Genomic DNA, 27,453 nt, shown 5'->3' with positions numbered 1-27,453 from the left:
TTACCTTTACTAATACAGGTTCATCCCCTTCAAATCTTCCTCCTTCATAATATTATAATTCCCAAAGTGTTTATTAAAAAGATTAAGATTTTTTTAAGCTTCTTTAAGACTAGGAGGCTAAACTGTTCTATTCTAATTGGCTAAAATTGACTGAGCGTAGGCTTCCTGGTGGCGCAGTGGTTAGAGCTGTTGCCTTGCATCAAGAAGGTCCTGGGTTTCGCTTCCCAGCTTGTGGTCTTTCTGCATGTTGTACATGTTGTACAGTGCCTTGTGATTTATAACTATGAAAGGTGCTATATAAATACACTTTTACTTACTTACTTACTTACTAAAATGAAATAAGTGCAGTTGCAGCAAATAGCCACCGGAGGGCAGCATTTCCACCTTCTCTTTATTCCTTACTGCTGTTTGTGGCCAGCAGAGGGCACAAATTTCCCATTCTTTTGAGGAAAAAAAAAACAGTTTGGAAGAAATAAGTGTTTCTACTAAGGATGTCTTTTACCTTTACTAATACAGGTTCATCCCCTTCAAATCCTCCTCCTTCATAATATTATAATTCCCAAAATGTTTATTAAAAAGATTAAGATTTTTTTAAGCTTCTTTAAGACTAGGAGGCTAAACTGTTCTATTCTAATTGGCTAAAATTGACTGCACGCAGGCTTCCCGGTGGCGCAGTGGTTAGAGCTGTTGCCTTGCATCAAGAAGGTCCTGGGTTTGCTTCCCAGCTTGGGGTCATTCTGCATGTTGTACATGTTGTACAGCGCTTTGTGATTTATATCTGTGAAAGGCGCTATATAAATCCACTTTTACTTACTTACTTACTTACTAAAATGAAATAAGTGCAGTTATAGCAAATAGCCACCGGAGGGCAGCATTTTCCCACCTTCTCTTTATTCCTTACTGCTGTTTGTGGCCAGCAGAGGGCGCAAATTTCCCATTCTTTTGAGGAAAAAAAACTGTGTTTGGAAGAAATTAGTGTTTCTACTAAGGATGTCTTTTACCTTTACTAATACAGGTTCATCCCCTTCAAATCCTCCTCCTTCATAATATTATAATTCCCAAAATGTTTATTAAAAAGATTAAGATTTTTTCAAGCTTCTTTAAGACTAGGAGGCTAAACTGTTCTATTCTAATTGGCTAAAATTGACTGAGTGTAGGCTTCCCGGTGGCGCAGTGGTTAGAGCTGTTGCCTTGCGCAGTGGTTAGAGCTGTTGCCTTGCATCAAGAAGGTCCTGGGTTCGCTTCCCAGCTTGGGGTCTTTCTGCATGTTGTACATGTTGTACAGCGCCTTGTGATTTATAACTATGAAAGGTGCTATATAAATACACTTTTACTTACTTACTTACTTAGTAAAATGAAATAAGTGCAGTTGCAGCAAATAGCCACCGGAGGGCAGCATTTTCCCACCTTCTCTTTATTCCTTACTGCTGTTTGTGGCCAGCAGAGGGCGCAAATTTCCCATTCTTTTGAGGAAAAAAAACTGTTTGGAAGAAATAAGAGTTTCTACTAAGGATGTCTTTTACCTTTACTAATACAGGTTCATCCCCTTCAAATCCTCCTCCTTCATAATATTATAATTCCCAAAATGTTTATTAAAAAGATTAAGATTTTTTTAAGCTTCTTTAAGACTAGGAGGCTAAACTGTTCTATTCTAATTGGCTAAAATTGACTGCATGCAGGCTTCCCGGTGGCGCAGTGGTTAGAGCTGTTGCCTTGCATCAAGAAGGTCCTGGATTCGCTTCCCGGCTTGGGGTCATTCTGCATGTTGTACATGTTGTACAGCGCTTTGTGATTTATATCTGTGAAAGGCGCTATATAAATACACTTTTACTTACTTACTTACTTACTAAAATGAAATAAGTGCAGTTATAGCAAATAGCCACCGGAGGGCAGCATTTTCCCACCTTCTCTTTATTCCTTACTGCTGTTTGTGGCCAGCAGAGGGCGCAAATTTCCCATTCTTTTGAGGAAAAAAAAATGTGTTTGGAAGAAATTAGTGTTTCTACTAAGGATGTCTTTTACCTTTACTAATACAGGTTCATCCCCTTCAAATCCTCCTCCTTCATAATATTATAATTCCCAAAATGTTTATTAAAAAGATTAAGATTTTTTTAAGCTTCTTTAAGACTAGGAGGCTAAACTGTTCTATTCTAATTGGCTAAAATTGACTGAGTGTAGGCTTCCCAATGGCGCAGTGGTTAGAGCTGTTGCCTTGCATCAAGAAAGTCTTGGGTTCGCTTCCCGGCTTGGGGTCTTTTTGCATGTTGTACAGCGCTTTGTGATTTATATCTGTGAAAGGTGCTATATAAATACACTTTTACTTCCTTACTTACTAAAATGAAATAAGTGCAGTTACAGCAAATAGCCACCGGAGGGCAGCATTTTCCCACCTTCTCTTTATTCCTTACTGCTGTTTGTGGCCAGCAGAGGGCGCAAATTTCCCATTCTTTCGAGGAAAAAAACTGTTTGGATGAAATTAGTGTTTCTACTAAGGATGTCTTTTACCTTTACTAATACAGGTTCATCCCCTTCAAATCCTCCTCTTACTCCTTCATAATATTATAATTCCCAAAATGTTTATTAAAAAGATTAAGATTTTTTTAAGCTTCTTTAAGACAAGAAGGCTAAAATGTTCTATTCTAAATGGCTAAAATTGAACAGTGCAGGCTTCGCAGGGGCGCAGTGGTTAGAGCTGTTGCCTTGGTCTCAGTAATCTTGTATTCAATTTTAAATGCGTTATTTGTTACCATGGCAACACAAGGAACTACATATCACTTTAACCAAGTCTCATAGGAATGAATATTAAAAAGCTGAATATTGAGCCAATATCAGACTCCTGTTTTTGATCGTGTTGAACTATCTGTACTTAAAACTAGAAACACGTTCAATTTGATTGACCGTCAGAAGGTGGGAAAGTGCCCCGCTCCCTCCCAGCACCCTGATTGGTTGAGAGAGGTCAATCAACTTCTGGCTAAATGGAATTACACACCCACGAATGTGAGACATCAAATCGATCGGCTTGGCCTAAGGAATCTATCCATCTACATATAAATCCATACATGCTTTTATCCATTCATCCATCCATCCAATAATCCATCTAACATCCATCTAGGGCTGCAACAACGAATCGATAAATTCGATGAAAATCGATTACTAAAAGCGTTGGCAACGAATTGCGTCATCGATTCGTTGTGTCGCACAACTCTTCCAAAAGCGCCCCCCCCCCCCTTCCCGCCCGCCGTTGCGCGCAGACCAGAGCAAGTCAGATCAGCGCGAGGGAGAGCCGCAGATCAGCGCGAGGGAGAGCCGGCAGATCAGCGCGAGGGAGAGCCGCAGATCAGCGTGAGGGAGAGCCAGTACCGGCAGATCAGCGCGAGGGAGAGCCGGCAGACTTGCGCTGCTGCGAACCGGTTCTGCATTGTCGCGCAGCGATCCAGGCAGCTGCTTCCAGCGCACGGTCCATTCTCAAAGTGGCGCAACCAAAAAACTATAATTAGCACACGATCGTTCATGTCCGCACATGTTCTCTATTTTCTGTCTTATTTGTGCCTGAAGTGTGCTACTGCGGAGCTCATCACCTGTGCTGTGGTGATTTCACCTCACGCAGCATCGAAAACGCGCTCTGCGCTTTTCGGTCAGGAGATCCCTTTGATCTGCTCAAAAGTAACTGATGAGGTGAAAAGGTAAGAATCCAGGCAACAGATTTTCTGGAGAATTATGAGGAGATGCAGGAAGATGAGAGACAGACAGGACAGGAAAATAGTTAAATAAAAACAAGAAAACAAAACAAAGTGTTGAAAAGTCAAATGTAGGTAGATTTATCTCCACGACACGTTTTTACCAGTAAAAAACAATAAGTTATACACATGTCATAATTATACATCTGATACAATTCAGATCACCTTCAAAACTCAGTCACACACCCAGGGCCGTTTCAAGACATTTTGGGGGCCAAGGCAAAATGCCCCCCCCCCCCCCCCCCCCCCCCCCCCATAACTGGGCTCCCCAGAAGCCTCTGTGTAATTCATGCCCTCTCCAGGAGTGTTAGTTATACGGTGTTTATAAAAGCCCCTCAGACATTACTGACATGTTCTAATATTATCAGATGAAAAACTAAATTATCAGACATGCTGTCTCATCTGCTTCTTTTAAAAACTTGCAAAAAGTAACAAAACCATTTGAAAGCCACTATTTGTGGATTCTCTGAAAGTTTCCATGGAGTGTGTGACAACTTATTTTTTCGTTGATCCTATCGGCTAATCTCACAGCTGAAACAAGCATCCTTAATAATCTGTGCACAGGAAGCTTACCGATGCTGTAGTAAAACAAAAGGTATAATAATTTATTATTAATAAAACCTTGTTGCAGCACTAAAGCAGAAAAATTAGATTTTGCATTAAATATGCAAAATATTTACATATGAATAGTTTTAGAGCCCTTTAATTGGCAGAATCTGATATTAATTTAGTTCTTACAAAAAATGGGTCCCAACATGGTTTGTGTGGCGTTGCCATAGTGTGACGTCATAGGCACATATCCCCTGTCCTCTTGTTTGGAAATGGAAATATGGTCACCCTACATTAAACAAACTGTCCACCCGGGCTTTTGCGCTGCACAGAGACGCTTCGCTGCCTACGACTGAATGTCAGTTGAGAGTCAGTCTCATGCAGACTGACCAATGAAGAGAGGGCCTCAAGTTAAGACCCTCTCCTCATTGGCCAGTCCACACGAGGTGGGTCAAAGGTTACTCTGGGCGGGTTAAGTGTTGTCAGGCATTCAAGTATTGAGTATATTTACTGCATATTACAGTAAAATATTCTGTATGTGACCACATTATGGTGATCCTTGGGTCGTGATGATGGAGCCCTTGAATATTGTTGCCCAGGGTACAACAAAGTGTTAATCTGGCCCTGGTTCCGCCGTCACATTCCCGCAGAAACTGGTTGATCACACCGGGGCCAGACTACTAGCATGTGGTTTTACAACCACAATGTCCTCAGAAGCAAAAACGCTTTTAAAAGGGAGGGAGGAGTCCTAACTGTTGCTGCAGGCGTGTTGTGTGAGAGTGCAGTTATATACTGGTTAATATATTTTTGGGTTCAGTTGCTTTCATGTGGCCTAATGTGATTCTATTTGGGATCATTGGAATGATCAGCAGCATTTCTTGATGTGACTTTATGGCAGTTGCCCAGGGCATCATCGCAAGGAGGATGGCATTCATTTACTTTTGTTTTATTTGGTATTTTTTCAGTCAGTTTTGGAAATAGTGATCAATTTTGATTAATTCACAGCCTATGTTTAATTACATTTAAAATAAATGTGAACAGATGAGATCAAACAAAACAGATGAGAATTGCCCTTAAGCTGTTTAACTTGGACCAAGCATTTTAGGTCACAGATAGATGTAGCTTAGGGTCTCTGTCTATACACCTTATAAGACAATTTAGGTGATGGCATGTTGTTTTTCTGCTATTGAACTGTTTTCTAATAATGTTGTGTTAAATAAAGTGAAGGAAGGAGAGAAATAACGTTTCCCTAGCAGTTTTTAAAAATTTCCTCATGTAATCCGATTAATCGTGTCGAGACCCCATCCGATTAATCGATTATCCAAATAATCGTTTGTTGCAGCCCTACATCCATCCAACAATCCATCCGTTATTTCATTAATCCAACCATTCATCCATCCCATATCAAATCTAAACACATGCTAATCTATCAGTTTCAGATATCAGCAAGTATTTCTAAATTCACAGTTCATCCAATTGTAAAAATGTACCCGTTAAACTATTCTCATTCAAATGCCAGCTGTTTAACATTTCAAATTTTGAGTTTTTAATAAATGTTCAAAGATTAAAGTTTTCTGCTGTTTAGCATTTTTATCCATTCTTCACCTATATTCTGAGCGTTATTACACTTGGTGATTTTTTCTTCTAAATCTTTAAATTCATTCAGCTCATTTTGACAGTTTAGCTTAGTTTCAGCTTCACTTCAGCTATTCAGCAGCTTCAGCAATCCGTTTCTGAATTCGGCTTATGCTACTCATTTCACAGTTCAACTAAATATAAAAATTTAACTGTTAAACTAGTCCTACTCAAACAACAAGTGTTTAGACATTTTTGCTGTCCAGATTTTTAAATAATGTTCAGATTTCACTTTTCTGCTGTTTAGGATTGTTTTCTCCGTTCTTCACTTTTTGTGCTTTATTTACATTTTGGTGATTTTTGCTTCTAAATCTTTCAAAACATTCAGCTCATTTTAACAGTTTTGCTTAATTTCAGCTTCAGCAATTAATTTCTGAATTCAGCATATGATGCTAATTTCACAGTTCAGCTAAATGTAAAAATTAAACTGTTAAACTAGTCCTACTGAAATAACAGGTGTTTAGACATTTTAGCTGTCCAATTTTTTTAAACAGTGTTCACAGATTTGAGTTTTCTGCTATTTAGGATTAGTTTTCTTGATTCTTCACTTACTTTTTGTGCTTTTTTTGCTTCTTTGTGCTTTTTGCTTTCACATCTTTCACTACATTCAGCTCATTTGACAGTTTAGCTTAGTTTCAGCTTACTTCAGCTATTCAACAACTTCAGCAATCAGTTACCAAATTTAGCATAAACTGCTAATTTCACAGTTCAGCTAAATGTAAAGATTAAACTGTTAAACTTGGCAAAATGAAATAACAGGTGTTTAGACATTTAAGCTGTCCAGATTTTTATACAATGTTCACAGATGTAAGTTATTTTTTTTGCTATTTAGCATTATTTTTCTCTATTCTTCACTTACTTTTTGTGCTTTATTTGCTTTTTGGTGCTTTTTGCTTCTACATCTTTCAAGACACTCAGCTCATTTTGACAGTTTTGCTTAATTTCAGCTTCAGTTCAGCTGTTCAGCAGCTTCAGCTTACAGTTTCAGCTATCCAGCATTCAAACAGCATTTGTGCAATGAATGCAATTTTTTTTGTTTGACTTACGATCAGACAATTCACACACACACACACACACACACACACACACACACACACACACACACACACACACACACACACACACACACACACACACACACACACACACACACACACACACACACGCGTGCACATACACACATGCACACACACACACGCACATGCGTACACACACATTTGTTATTTCAGCTTTTAAGGGAAACATAGTTGCTTGCATGGGATGAAGGAGAAATACTTCATGCCATCTTTTTCAGGGATTTTAAGAACAATCGTCATCGTCACAAGGTTGCCTAGCAGCCAGTGAATGCCAGCATTAAAGTAGTACTGATCCTGTCACTGAGCATAGCATAACAAATTTATTCTCTATATTCTGATGGAATTGATTTGAAACGAATTATTGTGTGCCTAAGATGATGCAAACACACTCGTTTGTTTACTCACTGTTGTGTACTCAAAGTAGTAGAGGCAGTTGTCGGTCAGAATGAACCATCTCCTCTTCCACGTCTTCACTCGGCCACCTGTTGGGGATAAAACATTTGAGTTCAGACTGAGGAGTTGCCTGATAGAAGTGAGCCCCCCCCCCCCCCCCCCCCCCGCACCACGAGCCACATCTGGTTCTGATCCGTGTCCTCGGGCTGCACAGAGCCTCCAGCACCCTGCCCCCACTCCCCAGAGACTAATGGTGGTGGAGTTGGGGGTTGGTGGGTTGAACCCTGAGTTACCTTCCAGGATGTATCCCAGGCAGGGTGACAGTTACAGATGCTATCAGAGAGGGAGCTCTGTGATAAAATATTTCTAACAGGATAAATGAAAGCCTCCTCGTTTACAGCACAACTAAACATATGAAGACAAGGATAAAATACATTAGTATGCAACGCTAAATCTCTCCATCTGCCTCTGATTAACGGGATTAGTGGATGTTCCGTTAATTACACCATCAGTGATGCAATCTGCGTCTTTCCATTGTTATTGATACATGATCTGCAACATGTCGGCCATGATGACCTGTTTGCTGACAAAGCAGAGGGTTACTGATGGACCCAGTGAGACACATGTTAGTGAAGAATAAACAGAACTCTTCACTAATCCACTCCAGCCCTATGGGTGATGTCATCGTCCATTACTAACATTGATTATGAAGCACAACACTCCATTTTATTGCAGATTTATGATTTAGTCATTTGTGGAGGGACATGTACAGATGTGTCTTTTGTCCCACACACTGTAAAACTGTCTACATGACAGCGTTTTGACATGCTGTCCAAGTGTGATGCTGATGGGTTCAGTCATAACAGCAGGCTCAGTCCTCAGCGGTGGTAGAGTGCCATGGTGGATCTCTGTGAAGCACGCTACAGGGACGACACAGAGTCCAGAAGATCAAATACACAGTATATTAGTGTGTTTATGATGGGTTGAAGGGACTATTGCTGCCATCTGAGGGGTTTATAGAGCACGGTCTAAAAAAGAGGACTTATCCAGTGAGCAGCAGATGTGTGGATGAAAATGAGGTCCGAGGTCGGAGAACGGTTCTATAGCCGCTGGTTCCTCCCAAGGTCTGCAGAGCAGCATCTCTGAACCACAACATGTGGAACCTAGAAGCAGATGGACTCCAGCAGCAGGAGGCCACACCAGGTGTCTCTCCTGCCAGCTAGGAACATAAAACTAAGGCTATGATATCATGATGTCACGTCAGTTTGGACCATAACCTCAGGGGAAGGTTTAGAACTCCTTGTTGAATCTGGGTTAGGGTTAGAAGAATTAATTACATGAAGATTTAAGGTGGTTCTGAAGGCAAAAGGGGGTCCAACCCAGAACTAGAGAGGTGAGCCTAATAAAGTGGCCGGTGGGTGTTGTTGGGGCTGACCTGATGAAGGGCAGAGCTGGAGCGACATTTGCTAACGTGACAAAAATGCCCTGGCAAGTGCAGCTGAGTTAATAGCGAGCAAAACAGGAAGAGAGCAGATTTCATGACAAAGCAGTGAGAGGTACCGAGGCCCGCAGGGCGGCAACAGGAAGGACGATGAAGAGGGACAAGGGTCTTCTTTATTTCGCTGCATGACCAGCCACACAGCCGTACACGTCAGCTCCCACAGCGCAAACTCCAGCCGCTCGAGCATGGCTGTGTGCTTTAGCTGCACAGGGGCTGCATGACGTGCTGGAAAGTTTTTGTTGAGAGCGAAGTTTTTTTCTTTCTTTCTTTTTTTTTTTTTAACAAACGTGTGTTTAAGACTCTGCAGAAAGGATTGACACATCACAAGCATGCGGTTCAAACTGAAAGTCAAACGATTCATTTGAGATTTATGATCTCTGAAAATGATGAAAAAATTACAAAAGCTCTCCTTTTAAAAAACTGCAATAAAATAGAGGATATAGAAAAGAGGGTGAGAAGTTTAAACGACCTGCACGTCATCCAGCCCCTTTCAGAGCCACAAGAGGAATGCAGTCGGTCCCCATGCAGACCAGAGAGCTACAATTGGGCGTGCCATCCCCCTCACAATGCTACCAAACACAGCAGTCCTCTTACAGCTCTGACACCACAAGCTGATTTTATGAGGTGGCTAGCATGTTGAGGGGCCTGGTGGGCTGAGGAGATAATGCTGGCATGAAGGCACTCTGGGATGAACCGAGAGCACGGAGGAGGACGGAGTGCTACCTACCTCCTGATACAAAGATTTTAGAGGGAACAGTCATCACAGAACAGAACAAAAGAACATAACAAAGGGTGAGAAGCAGAAAGGACAAAGGTCACCATGGCAGAGAGGTGGAGAGAAGCTGGAGGTGCTTGCTAACAGCTAGCTCAAAGTGAGATGAGACGGGGCAAAACATGGAGGAGATTCATAGGATGAAAGACAAAAATATTCCGGTTCAAAACAGGTATGAGGACAGTTTTCAGGCCAAAAACGAGGTTTTGCATTTTTTTATGTTAACTACTAAACTTAAAGGTGTAAAAGAGAGACAGATGAAGATTGAGCTCAAGTCGTAAGTTAGCCAATCAGCAACCGAGCTCAGGTGGCGCTAAATGCTCAGATAAACAACAGCATCAACATGCAGCAGGACAACAAACAAAGTAGAGAGTGGTAAACCTTTATCTCAGTCAGATGGAGGTGAGTGTTTGGTAATGACGATTCAAATAAAGAAATTCACATACACTTATCACAGACATGAGCATAATGGCAAACCAGTGCCTTCTACTTATTTAAGCTGCTTTTTTGGGGTGGAATAATAAAATCACTTCTTTACCTCTTAAACAAACAACTGAAATGAGTTTTATAGTCGAAGTAGGTTTATAGCAATACATATCTCCACTTTCAGTGTTAAATAAATTCAGCTGAATAATCCAAAATGGCAAAACATGTCAAGGTCATTTCACTTCCTTTTAACTTCCTGTTAGCGTCAATGAGTTACTGCAGCGGGAGGCCGTGACCCTGATGTGACAGGGAACTAGTTCACGTGGTCAGGAACCACCAAGGCACTGTTCTGCCATGAACTGGAAGCTGCTGGTTCCAGTTGATTAACTTTGCCATCTACAGTCGTCACACCTTGGTTCAATAAATAAGCCTCTTCTCTAAAATCCACAACTTCAAGCTTTATTCATATTTATAAATGACTATGGAAGCTAATAAAGATAAAAAAAAACATTTCAGGAAGAAATTTTCGGGAAAGGTAAAATGTTAATGGGATAAATTCAAGCACAAGTTTCCTAACCCTAACCAATGAGTTTTTAACACTTTAAGCTATTGATTTCAATCTGATTTGAGTGATTCTTGAGCCATGAACTTTAGCAACTTTACGCTGGACAGCACTCTGTATCCCTCTGCTGACCAGAAACTGCACTTAACAGTTTTGTGGTTCAGGTAGGAATAAATGGTTTGATTCCTTGCTAGGCCCTGCTGATTAGATTATATATCATATTTTACTTTGTTTAACATAAAAGGAAACTTCTGAATTTAATGCACTCTTTAGTAAGTTCAATCGATTGATTGTTTTGTAAACTGAACTGAGATCATTAATGTAGTGAATTGGCAATATATGAACAAAATGACTTGAATTAAATTGGATAAAATTAGGTGAATAAAAACTAACTAAACCCAACTAACTCTGCCGGAGTGTCCTTTTTTGGTCACTTCTGCTTCCACCTTTAGACAAATCAATGTTTTCACTTGCTTAGTAAATCATGGCTGACCACATTTTGTTATCTACTCGGTGCCTCACTATACTGTTAGTTTTCTGCTCTAGTTTTTGTCACCAGGGACAGCAGTAGGTCAGGAGGTTGCAGGTTTGATCCCGGCTGGTGGTGGTCAGAGAGAATAGTGGTGCCTGTGTTCGGCAGGCCTCGCCTCATCTGTGCGCCCCAGGGCAGCTGTGGCTACAACGTAGCTCATCCCCACCAGCGTGTGAATGGATGAATGAATGACTGTGTTGTGAAGCACCTGGAGGGGTTGTAGAGCCCTTAGAAGGTGCTACACAAATACAGACCGTTTAACATTTACCTCACACTTAGTAACTCCTGGTTAGCCTTCCTACCTGATCTCAGTTTTAATTATGCTATTTTTAGTAACAGTTTCACAGCTTTAGTTCTGGTCTGCAGGTCATCGTACCAGTTTTTAGTCATCTTACACTGTATATGTAATTTATTTAGCGTCTGCCAGATAAATAAACATAAACATCAACACATACAGGATTTGACACAGCAGATGTTGTTCATGTAGCAGTAGATGAGGCATGGACACATTTTAATGACATATAGTTCACAGTATAATGTTTTGTTCTACCACACTATCAATAGTCAGAACTTCAGACTAAATGCGATGTTAAAAGTGGGCATGTCATGTTCCCGAGCCAAGGTGAGTGACACAATCTCCACTCTAACTGTGATTGTGCTGATTTCCCACAGGTGAGGAGCGGAGGGGGCGGCAGCTGCAGGAGATTCCAATCAGGAACTCGGGTTTAAAAGGAGGACGAAGACACCTCACTACGCTGGATGATTGCACCAGTTTAGGTAGCCCCAGCCCTTTGTACTTGTACTTGTACTTGTACTTGTACTTGTACTTGTACTTGTACTTGTACTTGTACTTGCACTTGCATGCTCGCTTTGACTCGTTTTTGGATACTTGGATTTTGACCTCGGACTGATTTGTGGATTACGTTTTTGGATTACCCCTTACGTCTGGTGTTTGTTTCCCTTCCCTCAGGATCCTCACACAACCTGCTTCACCCTCGCTGTTTTCAAACTCTGGATTACATACACCATGTCCCATCCTCCTCCGTTGTTCCTGTTTGGTCCCTCTCTGCTACCTCACCCATCCCGGATCGCTCACCCTCTGCCCAGCGCTCACCTCGGCTTCCTCGGCTCCCTCATTCACCCCGAGCGCTACATGGACTCGAGCTGCACCGCTCACTCCCACAGGACTTCCCTGTGCTATTTTTATTCCCGATTTTGAATAAAGAACTTCTTTTACTCAATCTGCCAGACGATGATTCTGATTCTGCACGTCTTGGGTTAGGCACTTACCTCATGTCATGACAGGGCAATACAGTAAAATATAACACATTTTAGCCAAGATTTTTTTCTTCAAATAAATCTACAGACATAAGTGTTCTCAAAATAAGTTTCAACTAGTAATCCATACATCCAATCTAATGTTCATAATAATACCTAACTAGAAAAATCCTGAAGCCGTTTAAAAAGTGACCTTCCCGCTGGCACAAGACAGTTGGCCACGTGCTTTAGAGGCCAAAGAAGGATATTTGGGTGACGTTGGGGTGATCGCCCTAAAATCATGACATGCCACTCTTTCCATGGCAAGCCGGTCGTTTTGATGTAACATTTGAGGGGGTGCGCGCTCCTAATCGAGATCATTTTCTCCGGTGAAGAGGAAGTGGCTGCACACATATGTAGGAGTTGTTAGGCAGACTGAGGCATGCACACACCCAAAATGAGAAAAATTTCAATGTTTTTTGCTTTTTTTTTTTTTCATCCAATCACATTATTTTTGGGGGGTGCATGCTGCCGTTTGAGCCGCATTAACGTCCGTGGAAGAACAATAATAAAGGGAACAAATCCTCCGGTGAAGAACAGTAAGGGCCCTGCTGGCAGAGCAGCAGGTCCATTAATGAAAAAGGTGTAAGATGATGAGAAACTAAAAGCATCGAAATACATTCAAATGATCAGCTAGCTATGTGAGCTTGTCTGAAAGGTGAGGAGGGTACCATTACACTCAGTCCTCTTTAAAAATTAACTTGGAAAAAGTTGTTTGCAAATGAATAAGTGTTACGTAAGAAGAATCCTGTGTGAGAAGAATCCTGCTGAAGGCCAAAGGTCTGGTCAGAGAGCTAACTGCTAACAGGAATCCTACAAAATCCTAGCTTTGTGAGTCTGTGTTGACTGAAGAGCAATACAACGAAACGTTCCTCTCTCAAACACGTTATACTGTAGTGGCTGTAAAGGTCAAGAGGTCATCTGTAAGAATGCAGGATATCTATCCACCCTTTAGACTAAATTATTCTAGTCAAAGTCTGTGATGAATGTATGCCAACTTCTGACTTGCAGCACCAGCAAAAGCAGCTAAATCTGAGTTACATTTGCAACCATGAATGCACGTACCGAGCTTAAGGAGCCAGCCCTCTCTGTCGGGGTTGAAGAACGTGTGTGTCAGATCGTTCCCATCATCCTCTGGGATTTTGAAAGGCTCGTTTTTGATGCTGTCGTAAAGGTTCTGCAGAGAGGGGAGGGAAGCTATTCATCAAAGTAGGAAACAGGTGGGTATATATGTCGATGGGTGGGACACAGAATATCAGTCACTACACGTGCACTCACACACACACACACACACACACACACACACACACACAGCTGGGGAAGGACACGTGCGCACACACACACACACACACACACACACACACACACACACAGCTGGGGAAGGACACGTGCACACACACACACACACACACACACACACACACACACACACACACACACACACACACACACACACACACACACTACAGACAAATCCTCACCCTGAGAAGCTCCTCTGGCAGGTCCCCTCCTCCATTGATGCCCCTGTTCATGGAGATGAAGCGCTCCACGGGGGGCTTGTCTCTGACGTTGGGGTTGTGCAGACTGGTGTTCAGCATGATGATGGCGAATGACAATACATAGCAGGTATCTGTAAATGGAACGGATTAAAAATGTTTGACGCTTCCTGCTGTCAGTCTTCAGCTTATCGGTATTTTAGTAATTCAATTCAATTCAATTCAAAAATACTTTATTAATCCCAGAGGGAAATTGATTAAGATGACACTTAGCTGATTAAAAAAAGTGAGTCGTCTGAGACAAAAACTGAGAAAATACTAAAAGCGGTGAGTAAAAAAGGAATGTGTGTGTGTGTGTGTGTGTGTCTGTGTGTGCACACGTGCGTGTGTGTATGTCTGTGTGCACACGTGCGTGCATGTGTATGCCTGTGTGTGTGCATGAATGCGTGTGTGTGTGCGTGCCCATGTGTTTGTTTGTCTGTGTATGCATGTGTCTATGTGTGTATGTGTGCGTGTGTGTGTGTGTGTGTGCCCATGTGTGTGTATATATGTCTGTGCATGCGTGTGTGTGCCTGTGTGTGTATATATATGTGTGTGCATGCGTCTGTGTGTGTATGCATGTGTGTGTGCTTGTGGTCATGTGTATGTATGTCTGTGTGCATGCTTGTATCTATTTGTGTGTGTGTGTGTGCATGCATGCATACATGTGTATGCGTGAATGCATGTGCATGTGTCTGTGTGCATGTGTGTGTGTGTGCATGCATGCATACATGTGTATGCGTGAATGCATGTGCATGTGTCTGTGTGTATGTGTGTGTGTGTGTGCCTGTGTGCGTGTTTGTGTCTGCATGTATCTGTATGCACGTGTGTCAATGTGTCTGTGTGTGCATGCATGTACAGGTTCTTCTAAAAAAATTAGCATATTGTGATAAAGTTCATTATTGTCTGTAATGTACTGATTAACATTAGACTTTCATATATATTAGATTCATTACACACAACTGAAGTAGTTCAAGGCTTTTATTGTTTCTAACATGGATGATTTTGGCGTACAGCTCATGAAAACCCAAAATTCCTATCTCAAAAAAATAGCATATTTCATCTGACCAATAAAAGAAAAGTGTTTTTAATACAAAAAAAGTCAACCTTCTAATAATTATGTTCAGTTATGCACTCAATTCTTGGTCAGGAATCCTTTTGCAGAAATGACTGCTTGAATGCGGCGTGGCATGGAGGCAATCAGCCTGTGGCACTGCTGAGGTGTCATGGAGGCCCAGGATGCTTCGATAGCGGCCTTAAGCTCATCCAGAGTGTTGGGTCTTGCGTCTCTCAACTTTCTCTTCACAATATCCCACAGATTCTCTACGGGGTTCAGGTCAGGAGAGTTGGCAGGCCAGTTGAGCACAGTAATACCATGGTCAGTAAACCATTTAGCAGTGGTTTTGGCACTGTGAGAAGGTCCCAGGTCGTGGTGAAAAATGAAATCTTCATCTCCATAAAGCTTTTCAGCAGATGGAAGCATGAAGTTCTCAAAAATCTCCTGATAGCTAGCTGCATTGACCCTGCCCTTGATTAAACACAGTGGACCAACACCAGCAGCTGACATGGCACCCCAGACCATCACTGACTGTGTGTACTTGACACTGGACTTGAGACATTGTGGCATTTCCCTCTGCCCAGTCTTCCTCCAGACTCTGGCACCTTGATTTCCGAATGACATGCAAAATTTGCTTTCATCTGAAAAAAGTACTTTGGACCACTGAGCAACAGTCCAGTGCTGCTTCTCTGTAGCCCAGGTCAGGTGCCTCTGCAGCTGTTTCTGGTTCAAAAGTGGCTTGACCTGGGGAATGCGGCACCTGTAGCCCATTTCCTGTACACGCATGTACACGGTGGCTCTGGATGTTTCTACTCCAGACTCAGTCCACTGCTTCTGCAGGGCCCCCAAGGTCTGGAATCGGTCCTTCTTCACAATCTTCCTCAGGGTCCGGTCACCTCTTCTCGTTGTGCAGCGTTTTCTGCCACACTTTCTCCTTCCCACAGACTTCCCACTGAGGTGCCTTGATACAGCACTCTGGGAGCAGCCTATTCGTTCAGAAATTTCTTTCTATGTCTTACCCTCTTGCTTGAGGGTGTCAATGATGGCCTTCTGGACAGCAGTCAGGTCGGCAGTCTTACCCATGATTGCGGTTTAGGCTGGGAGTTTTTAAAAGCCTCAGGAATCTTTTGCAGGTGTTTAGAGTTAATTAGTTGATTCAGATGATTAGGTTAATAGCTCGTTTAGAGAACCTTTTCATAATATGCAAATTTTTTGAGATAGGAATTTTGGGTTTTCATGAGCTGTATGCCAAAATCATCAATATTAGAAACAATAAAAGGCTTGAACTACTTCAGTTGTGTGTAATGAATCTAATATATATGAAAGTATCATGTTTATCAGTACATTACAGACAATAATGAACTTTATCACAATATGCTAATTTTTTGAGAAGGACCTGTATGTGTAGATGTGTCTGTGTAGGTGCATGCGTGCATGTGTGTGCCCAAGTGTGTGTGTGTGTGCATGCATGTGTGTGAGACAGACTGTGCAGCAGACAGGTTTACCGTCTCCCTGCTGTGTTTTAAAGCTCTCAGACTCACACAGACCAGCGGCTGCTTGTAAATGAATCATTCATTCTCTCCTCATGTCTCTGTCTGCTCACACGACACACTTGCATCTTCAACCATCTATTGTCCGTCTCCCCTCAGAAAACAAACGTGCTCCTCAGTATGTGGAGAAAATCATGATGGGGCTAAAATCATGTGGTTAAAAATTAGGGCTGCATGATATTAGGAAAACCTGTGATATGCGATAACAGTGATTAATATTGTGATGACGATATTACTTGTGATAAATAAAAACCTAACTCCGGAACAAAAATAATCAAAAACAATTACATAAAAAATTACAAAAAATATCATAAAAATGAGAAAATCAAAAGATGTGAGGAAAGGGAAAAAGAAAATAAACAAGAAAAGGCAATCAGTGGAAAGGCTGAATCAGCAGAAATAGCAGAACAAAACTAACTCAGGTGTTTGCTAACCGTCAAAAATAAGTGCCGTCCGCCTCGGGGGTGGGCGTCTAACCTATGAGAACCCACCTAATTGGCCAAATGGGTGAAGAGTTTTATTTGATTTGTTAAAAACACATCATGCCTCCGTTTGATTGACAGAATGCATTATGTACAGCAAACATTTGAGCTGACCATTCATTACAATATTTATCTGTTCTTTGCGATATGCATATTGCGCATGCTGATATCACGATAACGATATATTAACGATAAATTGTGCAGCCCTATTAAAAATCCTCTAAGCAGGAGACAAGCTGCTCCCTCAGGCTTGCGGTAATCAAGTCTGTGATCATGTTGTCTTTTGGTGAACTCACGGCATGATGACTGTCACAGACAAAACCTCATGTTGATACCCCCCCCCCCCCCCCCCCCCCCCACACACACACACACACACACAATGATATATTCATGCATATTTGCAGACGGGACCACTGAGATTACACTAAAATCAATTAAGTGCAAACTGTCTCACCATCAAACAAAGTGCACATTTTAGAAGAAGGACTAATTTAAATACATCTTATTGAGAAGTGCTTGCATGCCTTCACATCTATGTTTTTAGCAGATGCAGGTCAGCAGGTGATCAATTAACACAAAGCACAAAGCCAGCCAAGCAACCTGCCTCCATGGAGCCACATCCACTTGCAGCAGCAACACACACAGTCTCTAAAAGCTATTTAGTTATTCACTGACAGATGTAGCTGAGGGCTGTTGTTTTTTATATCACTAAACCATGTATCACTCAGGCTGACTCGTCCTGCATTATGGATGACCCGTGTTTGTTTGTCGCTTCATGTGAAGCTGCAGCCAGCTGCAGTCTGTGGTTACTTTAATCTGGTTAATCCACACTGAGCCTTGGTTAACAGGAACTCTTATGGCTTAAAGATGGAAATGCTTTTTAAAAAACAGGCCATCACTCATCCTATTACAACTGCATGTTAGTCATAATTTGGTCCAACATATTGGACTGCACGATCAATGTGTAGAATTTACTTTTAGTTTCCAGATGTGCACCAAAATCCTTTTGAAATAATGAAATTAGAATTTGATCTGAAAGTTTTCCTGCTGTAATTATGGTGACTGAGACCATTTAGAGCTTAAAGTGTATCATTAATGTTCTTTAAAATGGTAGAAAAACATCATCTAAGGTCAAAAAGTTACTTTGGTTGTCCTTTCAGGTTTTCAGATAACTAGCAGGCGTTTAAAAATACTAAATCAGGGGAAGTGGGCAGGCTTCCCTAAAAAACGCGCGGACAGTTGTACAATGTAACAGATGAATGTGCTAAACGTGTGTGAAAATAATAAAATGATGTTTGAAGTTGTGTTCATGAAAATGTAAAAAAATGATGAAATCTGCAGCATTGGTAAACAGAGTTCATCTGAATTTATAGGGTCAATAACTTAACTATATTTAATCACTTGTGCACGGTTTGTCTCGATTTACAGCCTAAACTAGAACAATGGGAGGAAGGAAGAAAAATAAGCAAATGAAGCAAAAAATAAAAAATAAAAGTAAGAATAAAAACTAACGTAACAACAGTAACAAGAAATAATGTCTTTTAAAAGCAAAAAATACATAATTCGACAATGGGCGACAACGTCCTCTGCTGCCCGCAGATAAACGGAGAAGGAAGTGACGCACCACCATCAGCGTCAGCCTGAAGAAGCCGGCAGCCGTCGGCGAAACTGTAGCTACAAAACAGGTAAACAAAACTGTTTCTGTGTTTAAAAAAGAACGAAAGCATGGAAAAAATACATAAGATTGAAGGGTTGATGTATACATTTTCTGCACTAGACAGAGGGAGCTAAAGCAAGCTATGACATCACAGACTGATGGTGACCTAGCTTTGTTGCTGCTGGACTAGGAAGTATTATTATTATTATTGGAGTGTATTTTTTTTACTTTGTTGCCTATTTAGAATCAGTTGGCTTGTGTTAGCATTAGCCTGTTGTTAGCACTAGCTACAGCAGGTGATTCTGCTTTCAGCCTGCAGGAGGAAGAAGTGGGAAACTAATTTAGTGTTTTTTAAATGAACAAAGGATGAGTCTAACTGGAATGCTCTAGCTTTCCTCCACCACCGTGGCTACAGGCATGGAGGAGGAATGACAGCTGGTGCTGACGGGCCGCTGGAGCCCTGAGAGAGGACGCTCTGCTTTACGCCACAGTGACCTGACCTGTCGACTGGAACACTCCAGGGTTGCATTGGCAGTAGCGCGATGCGAACGCCTCCATCATACGGTCGATCTTCTGGGCTTCACCCGGCAGGCGGAAGCTCCACAGGAACTGCCTGCAACAGAAAGGTGTGGAGGTGAGCACAATGCAGCTGATGAGGACTCCGCATCTTCACATTTCTATCCCACCGTAGGGCTTGGACGAGGTTCAGATCTGCAAACTCATGAAGCTCCACGAAAGCCTGGAGCACCTTGATGTTGAAATCATCCCTAGTTTGAGAAAGAGAGACAGAATCAGGAGGAGGTTTTTTACTGCATGTATGAACCCTGAAAGAAGGGATTCTGTATCCAGAAAGCAGTTTTCTCTGCATTCCTGTCATATCTGTGCTCTTATTCAGACCTTCTGCAGGTCTGGAAACAATTGAAGCAGCTGCTTATGCTGAGGAGGTGGGGGTGGGGCCACATTAAGGCTGGAGGAAATAATACAAAAAACATTTATGGAATAAAACCCACGCAGACTATTGTTGTTTGGCTGTTGGGGAGTTTTTGTTGAAAAGTCAACATCTGCTTTCTGCCTGCGGTCCAAGTTTCTCTGATCTACGTCCATCACTCTGAGCCGGAGTCAGGGCAGGTCTCTTCTAACGCAGACGTCTTCTAATGTGGCCTCCTGCTGCTGAACCAAACCACAAACTCACGGGGAAATAACGCTGGATGGTTTATGTGCAGGAAGACTGGGAATTTTTCCATCCTTGTATAGAAAAGTTGTGTCTTGTCCCTTTACTTCTGTCGGATCAGAAGCTGTCCTCTGGAGGGTTTGCAGACTCGTTTTATTATAAAATAAAGTTCTCTGATTATCGGGCTCCTGTTTTCCACCTGTCTCTTCCTCCATTTGGTTCCTGCTCAGCATATGACTGCTTCCTGCTCTTTGCATTAAAGCTTAATTAGAGATAATTACTGAGGGTAGACCCTCAGCCTGCGGTTATTGGGATTTCTGGTGACTAGGGGCCTCTTTGATACATTTTAATAACCATCAGAAACCCTTCCTGGGTTTTTGTACTAAAATAGGTCAAATAAGCTTTAAAATATTCAAATATATGAAACGCTGTTAGATAAGCATTTAAGATCATAGAAAGTCATTTATATTACAAACCTGTGACATTTATACAACCCCCTTAGGTTTCATAATGGTTTAGATGTCCCTGCACCTGCGTCTGATTTCAGATGCACACATCTCTAATGCAAACATGCAAATGAGCTCCTCCTCTTCTTCTCCACAGCTCGCCTGGTTGTAGCTGCTCACGCCTCCCTATGTTAGATGAATCCTCCTCACGATCACTGTGAAGGTTTGATATTGTCCTTCAGCAGACGGCCTATTTTCGGTCAATACGAGCACGGATTTCCACCACGTGCATGCTCAATGTGTTTTCTGTGCCTGAAAAATGAAGTGTATGACACACGTCCTTCATCATGGGTCCAGGTCCTATTTGCTGTAACAATTTCTGCCTCGGCCAGTGCCTATGTCAGAGAGTCAGGAGACACCAGACAGGTCCCCCTTCCATCACAGGGACAGACACTCACTCACTATCTAGCCTCCGGTTAACCTGACATGCTGTTTTTGGTCTGCAGGAGGAAAGCAGAGAACATGCCAACAGCATGGAGGATGGCCGCCGCTGGGTTCAACCCTTTCACAGCGAGGTAACAGAACTAGCAACAGCACCCCCATGCCCAAATGCATCCTCAAATCGTTGCCAGCTGGTGGTGGTCGGAGGGACCGGTGGCGCCTGTGCTCGGCAACCTCGCCTCTGTCAGTGCGCCCCAGGGCAGCTGTGGCTACATCGTAGCTCATCCCCACCAGTGTGTGAATGTGTGTGTGAATGGGTGAATGACTGATTGTGTTGTAAAGCGCCTTGGGGGGTTCCAGGACTCTAGAAGGCGCTGTATCAAATACAGGCCATTTACCATTTATCAAATAAATGTAGGCGTTCCACAAAAGCCAGCTGTGTTCTGTAATGAAGGTTCTGGTTGCATCTCAAACAGAAATGAGTTAAAACATCGTCACATTCAGTCCCACAACATCATCAGTTAGAATATTTTTGGAGCTTTTGGCAGCAACACGAGGTTTAGCTTGTCAAAAACATGGCCTCTAAAAATGGTTCCTATGACAAAAGGCATATAACTAACTAGTAACTGGCATGTTCACAAGTACACATCCTCCCGTTTGATGGAGGGAGTCAAAACATTTGATTGTTTGTGATAAAAAGACTGGTTAAAAACAAAACATAAAAATAAAATAATTATTATTTTGCTTTGTGACATTTTCAGCTCTGGTTGCTCTGCGCTGTCTTTCGTTTCTCAACGATCATCCATCGATCACAGATTAAATCTGGTCTTTCTCAGATCGATTTTGACTTGTTGTTTTTACTGAAGTAGACATGCTAATGCTAACATATTAGCACTTAAGTGTGTTGATGCCACTGAGCTCTAGAGCTGGATGATGAACTAGTGGACTCACACTGCTTCAAAGATTTATTCATAGGGTGTTAAATCCTGTTTTCACCCTTCAGTTAGGGAATCTAATCCAACAATATCCTATTAAAGCAACAGTAAGAGGTGTAAATCTCCCATGTGGAGGGCTGTTCTCACCGCTCGCCCAGGTAGTCGCCGATGACTGTCTTGTTGAGTCCCTCGCCTTTGTAGAGGAACTGAGCGATGTCCTCAGGAGTGTGCTGGAGGAGGTCGTTCTCCAGCAGGAACTGGATCCCCTGAAGGAAAAACAACAAAAAGGTTTTGCTGCAGTCATTCATAAATGATGGGAAATGACAGGATTTCACACATGAGAGTGGCTGGCTGTGCACTCCAGCATGGAAAGTAATCGGCTGCTGAGACGCTGGAAGTTTGGATAAAAGGGAGAGATAAAGACACGAGCACCTTTTTGGGATCCATGTTGAATTTCTTTCTGCCCATAGCGATCTGTTTGTTTCTTTGGGAAGTTTTGCTGGAACACAAACATAAAAACATTAAACAACACTTAAATCCCAGAACTTCTACTGAAAAATGGAAATAAACTAAATTATTATTATTGATAATATAAAAAATTATCTCCTTTGAGCAACTTTGCGGAACATCAACACAATAGAAGCACTTTGGGATAAATTAGGTTTATTAAACCCATTCAGTCATTTTTTAATTTACTTGTTTATGCCTTGCAGTTGCAACATTTCCAGGTCACTGAAATGAACGTAAAAAACTGTTCACACCAGGTTTGAGCTACCGATAAATAACATGACTCAGCATTTCTACATACCTTTCCCCAACACATGTCAGCTGCTCGATTTCCGTCATGACCTCTGAGATCTCAAACTTCAACCTCTGAGAGAAACATCAAAGCAGCCGATGAGATCAGAGTGAATAAGAACGTCTGCGTCGGACATGTCTTTGTTCTGATGAGTAAACTACAGAGATAAACATGTGACCTGTTTGCACTGATGACATCCACCATGCTGAAGCAGACAGTTCAAAGGTCAAATATTACATTTAAAGATCAAAACAAAAAGGTCAATAACTTTTATGATGTATAATCAATATACACTGGCCACCCTTGGAGACATCCCATTCATTACAGAAACACTGAAGTATCACCGCTGGTGGCAAGGACATCCTCAATGTCAAAATATAAAAGAAGAACATAGCTTCCAGAGATTCTTCCAAACCTTCTACACTTTTTAATGTTTTTATTTATTTCCATTTTGGATGACAGGGTCTAGAGAAAGTGAGACCAACGTAGAAGAAAAGGCAAAAAATAAAATAACCACAATTGTTGCTTTTGGTTTAGAGCGAACTGCTGCTACATCGTTTCCGAAGAACTTCGTTTCACAATTTTCCATTCAAAGTTGTTTTTTATATGTCTCCATGTCTTACTTCAATTTTTTTCCCATCAAAGACTCAAAAAGGCAATTTGTGTGTTAATGGGAGGTTCAGATGCAGAGAACATCTGAAGTTGTGTGCATGGCGTGTTAGCAAAGCATCAAATCAGATAAAACTCTTTTTATTGTCACTGTAACGTCCAGCAATGGTCAGTTTTAGGTACAGTTTGACCTTTCAACATCTGGTCAACATCTGGTCAAACAGGAGACACAAGACTGCATGTGTTCCCTTTAAATGAGCCTGCCTTCATACCAGCTGGAGCTCACAGACTCTGCAGCTCTGATGACAGATAACGACATGTCAACAATAACTTTCTTCCTCAAGGCCTCCACATAAGGAACACTCCAGCTCGGATCAGTTGCTAAATTCAAGAATGACTTCCTAAATCAATATGAACTTCTTCCATGACTTATAATATAGATAATCATTAAATAAACGTTTGTTTATTGCTACTTATAACAATTATATTATAATGAAATGCTTCATTAATCTGTGCTCAATGACTTATGTTTTAAACGAATGTTATGTCTACAATGACTGCAGTGTGGTTCTGCATGTTTATATTGCTGCATGTTTATATGGCGAGGTCATAACATTTGCACTCACACCATAACAAGTAAGGGTACGTTAAACTCTGACACATAAATAGTCTTTTACCCAGTCCGAACATCCGGTCAAAGAAGTGTTTCTGAGTTGTCTTGGTAACTTCTCTCAAGCCTGTCAGCCTCTGATTGGCTGTGCAAATCATAACATCAAAACCTTAAAACTGGGTCACCCTGGGTGATTCGGCAGTTCTAGAGAAAGCTTCAGACCGGCCATCTGAAGCAAAACCTCCTTAACCATCGAAGGTTTTGACACGTCGTCAAAACCTTTGTGCACCTGCGAAGCTGATAAGCAACAGTTCCTGCAGAACAAACCTAATATTGTTAGACTCCTTAAGAGTCCACCAGACGCGCGGTTCCATCCTCTGTTGTGACCTGGAGATGACTCTAAGACCGGTTTCGTGAGGCTGCAGTTTCTTCTACGGACCTCGGCGCCTGGAAGTTCGAGGACTTCGACATTCCGGATCTATCACGAGGGTCCCCGAGAACGGGTGAAGTAGACATGACAGATAGCGTCTGATGTGTCTTTGATAAGAACTTCATAGTTTATGCAAACCAAATTCTTTTACATCCAGAACTCAGCTTTAAGGAAGTTCTGACTAACACCACACTGACACATAGGTTCATACATCGCATTTAGTTCCATCCACTCACAGTAAATGTTAGTTTACTTGTCATGTTTTAATTGTTTGTAAAATAAATTCTTACTTTTATAAACCTGACTCTTATTGGAATAAAAACAAAGTGTGCACAATTACTTAATAAAGCAAAAATCCTAGAATCTTCTGATAAATACAATAAAGACCAAGCAGGGTTGATATTTTATATTTAAATAGAGTATCACAGCTTATTGGTCATAAGTAGAGGTAATATATCTTGAGCTCTTAAAGCACTCAATTTACCAAACGCTACATCACTAATAACAGGTTTGGACATTACAAAAATCAGCTGCTCCACGGTAAAGTCAGTGATTCGGGACGATCCACTCAATCAGAAAAGTAACGACTTCTTGTAGAAAAAGCAGAAAACGGTTTCTCAACCCAGGAAACAATCTACAGAGAACTGTTTTGATAGTAAGACCATTTCTGGATCCTGTCCATCCGTTTTCTGAAGCGCGTCATCCTATAGGATCACAGGGAGCTGGTGTGTGACTCCAGCATCGGGACATGTCTCTGGTCCATCACAGGGACACACAGAGAGACACTCACTCAGACCCAGTCAGAGTCTCCAATCACCCTATCATGAATGTTTTTAGTCTGCAGGAGGAAACTGGAGTATCCAGAGGAAACCCTAATTTCACACAGAAAGGCTGCAGCCGGGATTTAAACCTGCAACCTACTAGCTGAACAGGGCTACCAGCTGCACCACCATGCAGTCCCATTTCTGCATCCTCACCACTAATCTGACACATTTTGAAAATGACTGAAAAGAGGCACAGCTTCTATAAACAAACGGCTCCTTCCACAGGAGACAGATCTCAACTGTTTCACTTTAAAATAGTAAATCTGTAAAAGACACGTTCTTGGTTTGAATAATCTTTAACTTATTGTAAATCAAGCCATCATTTAACAAAATTTGAGAGGATCTTTTCAGGTCACGCGGTCACTCGTCTGATGATCAGTGTCACTGCTGCACGACGCACCCATCATGGCTGAAAACACACCTCAATATCGTCCAGCAGCTCCTTCTTCCTCCGTCGGATGTTGGACAGCTCGTCCCTCTCCACCAGGGACAGATCCTCTGGAACTGAAAGACAAGCTCAGATTTGTTGGCAGCTCACATTTCTATCTCCATTCAGCTTTTACTGAATCCTGCTTCAAAACTAAACCCAATCAAATAAAGACTCATTTGTCACATGAAGCCAAGGGATAAAAAAATACAATAAACAAACGTAAAAAAGAAACTACAAATGAGTTAAATGTCAGATTTAAGAACCGTCTGCCTTTGGGAGCTGCAGCTGTTTCGCCTTGTTCCGCCGGAACAGCAAATATCACGAGTCTGTAAGTTTGCCTTCATTAGGAGTCTTAATTACTCCACTCTGCCACGTCCCTCCTTCTCCATTTGGCTCAGGGGAATCTGCTATTAATAAAACTAATCCAGATTAAGTTTTCGTTCATCAAATCTGAATGTGGGAATTTAACGCAGCCTGCGACCCAGATTCCTCAGCCAAGGGTGAATGTCTCTGCTTTGTGGTTTTTAGTCTGGATTTTCTTCCATCCAGCTTTTATTTGGACTTTTTAAATTCCACCCTAAACAAACTCTAGCAATCTCCAGCTCTTTTAAATGTAAAAGGTCCAGCATAAACCTCTATAGATGCTAAAATACAAAACAAAAGGAACATTTAAAGCTGTGTTACTATAAGAAACAACAACAACATGACTTATTTTCCCCTCACAAGCTGGAATCTGTCTTATTTACAGTAAAACAATGTCGCTGAGCAGAAAAGGAGGATGCTCAGGGTATTGTTACAAATAAGGACAAATAAGACAAAGGTGCTTCTATTGTCCTGATTTACCGTGAGGAGGAACAGGTCTACAGCAGAGGCAGCTCTGGGATTTCCTTTAAGGAAAACCTTTAAATGGTCAGTAAAAGGAGGATCTGAGTGAACAACAGTTGCCTGTATTAAGAGAAAGATGCTAATTAGCATTGCTAACCTCCAGCTAGCTCTCAGCCCTTATGTAATACCACTGTGAGTGCTGTGAATGTGGTTTTAAACCCCAATTAGTGCTTTTAACAGTTTTGTTGACTCTTTAAAGTTTCATTAACCTAACCCCTTATCCTGCACTAAAAGCACTTGTGTTTGTCCTAAACGATAAGTGCTAGCTAATAGAAATTGGTAGCCTATCCGTCGGAGGGATTTGCATTTCCAGGACAATAAAAATACACATTCTAGTGTTCAGATTTCTGCTCATTTGATGCCTTTCCTTGAGCAGTAAAAAAAAAATCACTATAATATAATTTCATAAATAAATTTTAAAAAAATTCACATTTTTGTTAATTGCGAGGAAACGCATGATTTTGTTACTTGACTTGAAAAGTTCTAACACCTTAGAGTTAAAGCTTTTGTTGGGGGGGGGCAGCGCTGACAACATCAATGGACCGATAATAGAGACACAGACAGGGTTATACACACATGAGCTGGTTGATAGGAGACGAGGGGCAGGTGCATGGGGAATTGGGCACAGGTGAAAACAATGAACTGAGGAGAAGCAGAAATACGCAGGGGAGGGGAAGGTGTCAGTCTGGGAGTCATGACAATTCATAAAAATAATCAAACATTTAGGTGATTTCTGAGGACTAGGCTCATGACTGTTACGCTAATAGCTAGTGAGAAGTAAGCTCTCAAGTTGTTTCTGTATACGATGTGATTTTTCTTTCCTAGCTCCAACACACCAGATTCCATGGTTGATCACCAGTTCAGCAGGCCATCAAGCTCTGCAGAAGCCTGTAAATCACCTGCTGATTAAAACCAGGTGTGTTGGAGCTAAAACATCCAAATATTTCAACTGAATAGCCCTGAATGAATCAGCTACAAACGCATCAAATGATCCAGTAGTTCCTAAATCTAGGGTTGGGAGTGTGTGGTCTTGAGAAAATTAGCTGAAATTAAATAAATAACAGTTACAAATGGAGTTTAATTGCTGCAAAA

General features: G+C 41.6%; 1 protein-coding gene across 2 annotated transcripts in view; it reads right to left on the bottom strand.

Moving 5' to 3' along the window:
- cyth3a (cytohesin 3a) overlaps positions 1-27,453 on the bottom strand; it is a 48,538-nt gene that overhangs the window by 6,543 nt on the left and 14,542 nt on the right. The window contains exons 2-10 of one of the 2 annotated variants that reach the window (XM_015963579.3): positions 25,468-25,550; positions 22,583-22,647; positions 22,207-22,273; positions 21,922-22,040; positions 19,468-19,548; positions 19,282-19,394; positions 13,982-14,130; positions 13,566-13,677; positions 7,403-7,479 (exon numbers count right to left, since the gene is read on the bottom strand). In XM_015963579.3, coding sequence (XP_015819065.1) covers positions 7,403-7,479; positions 13,566-13,677; positions 13,982-14,130; positions 19,282-19,394; positions 19,468-19,548; positions 21,922-22,040; positions 22,207-22,273; positions 22,583-22,647; positions 25,468-25,550 — 866 coding nt within the window. Of the gene's footprint in view, positions 1-7,402; positions 7,482-13,564; positions 13,678-13,981; positions 14,131-19,281; positions 19,395-19,467; positions 19,549-21,921; positions 22,041-22,206; positions 22,274-22,582; positions 22,648-25,467; positions 25,551-27,453 lie in introns of both variants that reach the window. The other variant, XM_070545524.1, reaches the window with a different exon arrangement.

This window comes from Nothobranchius furzeri, chromosome 16 (genome assembly GCF_043380555.1).
Source record: "Nothobranchius furzeri strain GRZ-AD chromosome 16, NfurGRZ-RIMD1, whole genome shotgun sequence".
NCBI classification, from domain to species: Eukaryota; Metazoa; Chordata; class Actinopteri; order Cyprinodontiformes; family Nothobranchiidae; genus Nothobranchius; species Nothobranchius furzeri.
This window is presented reverse-complemented; position numbering and strand designations above follow the sequence as displayed.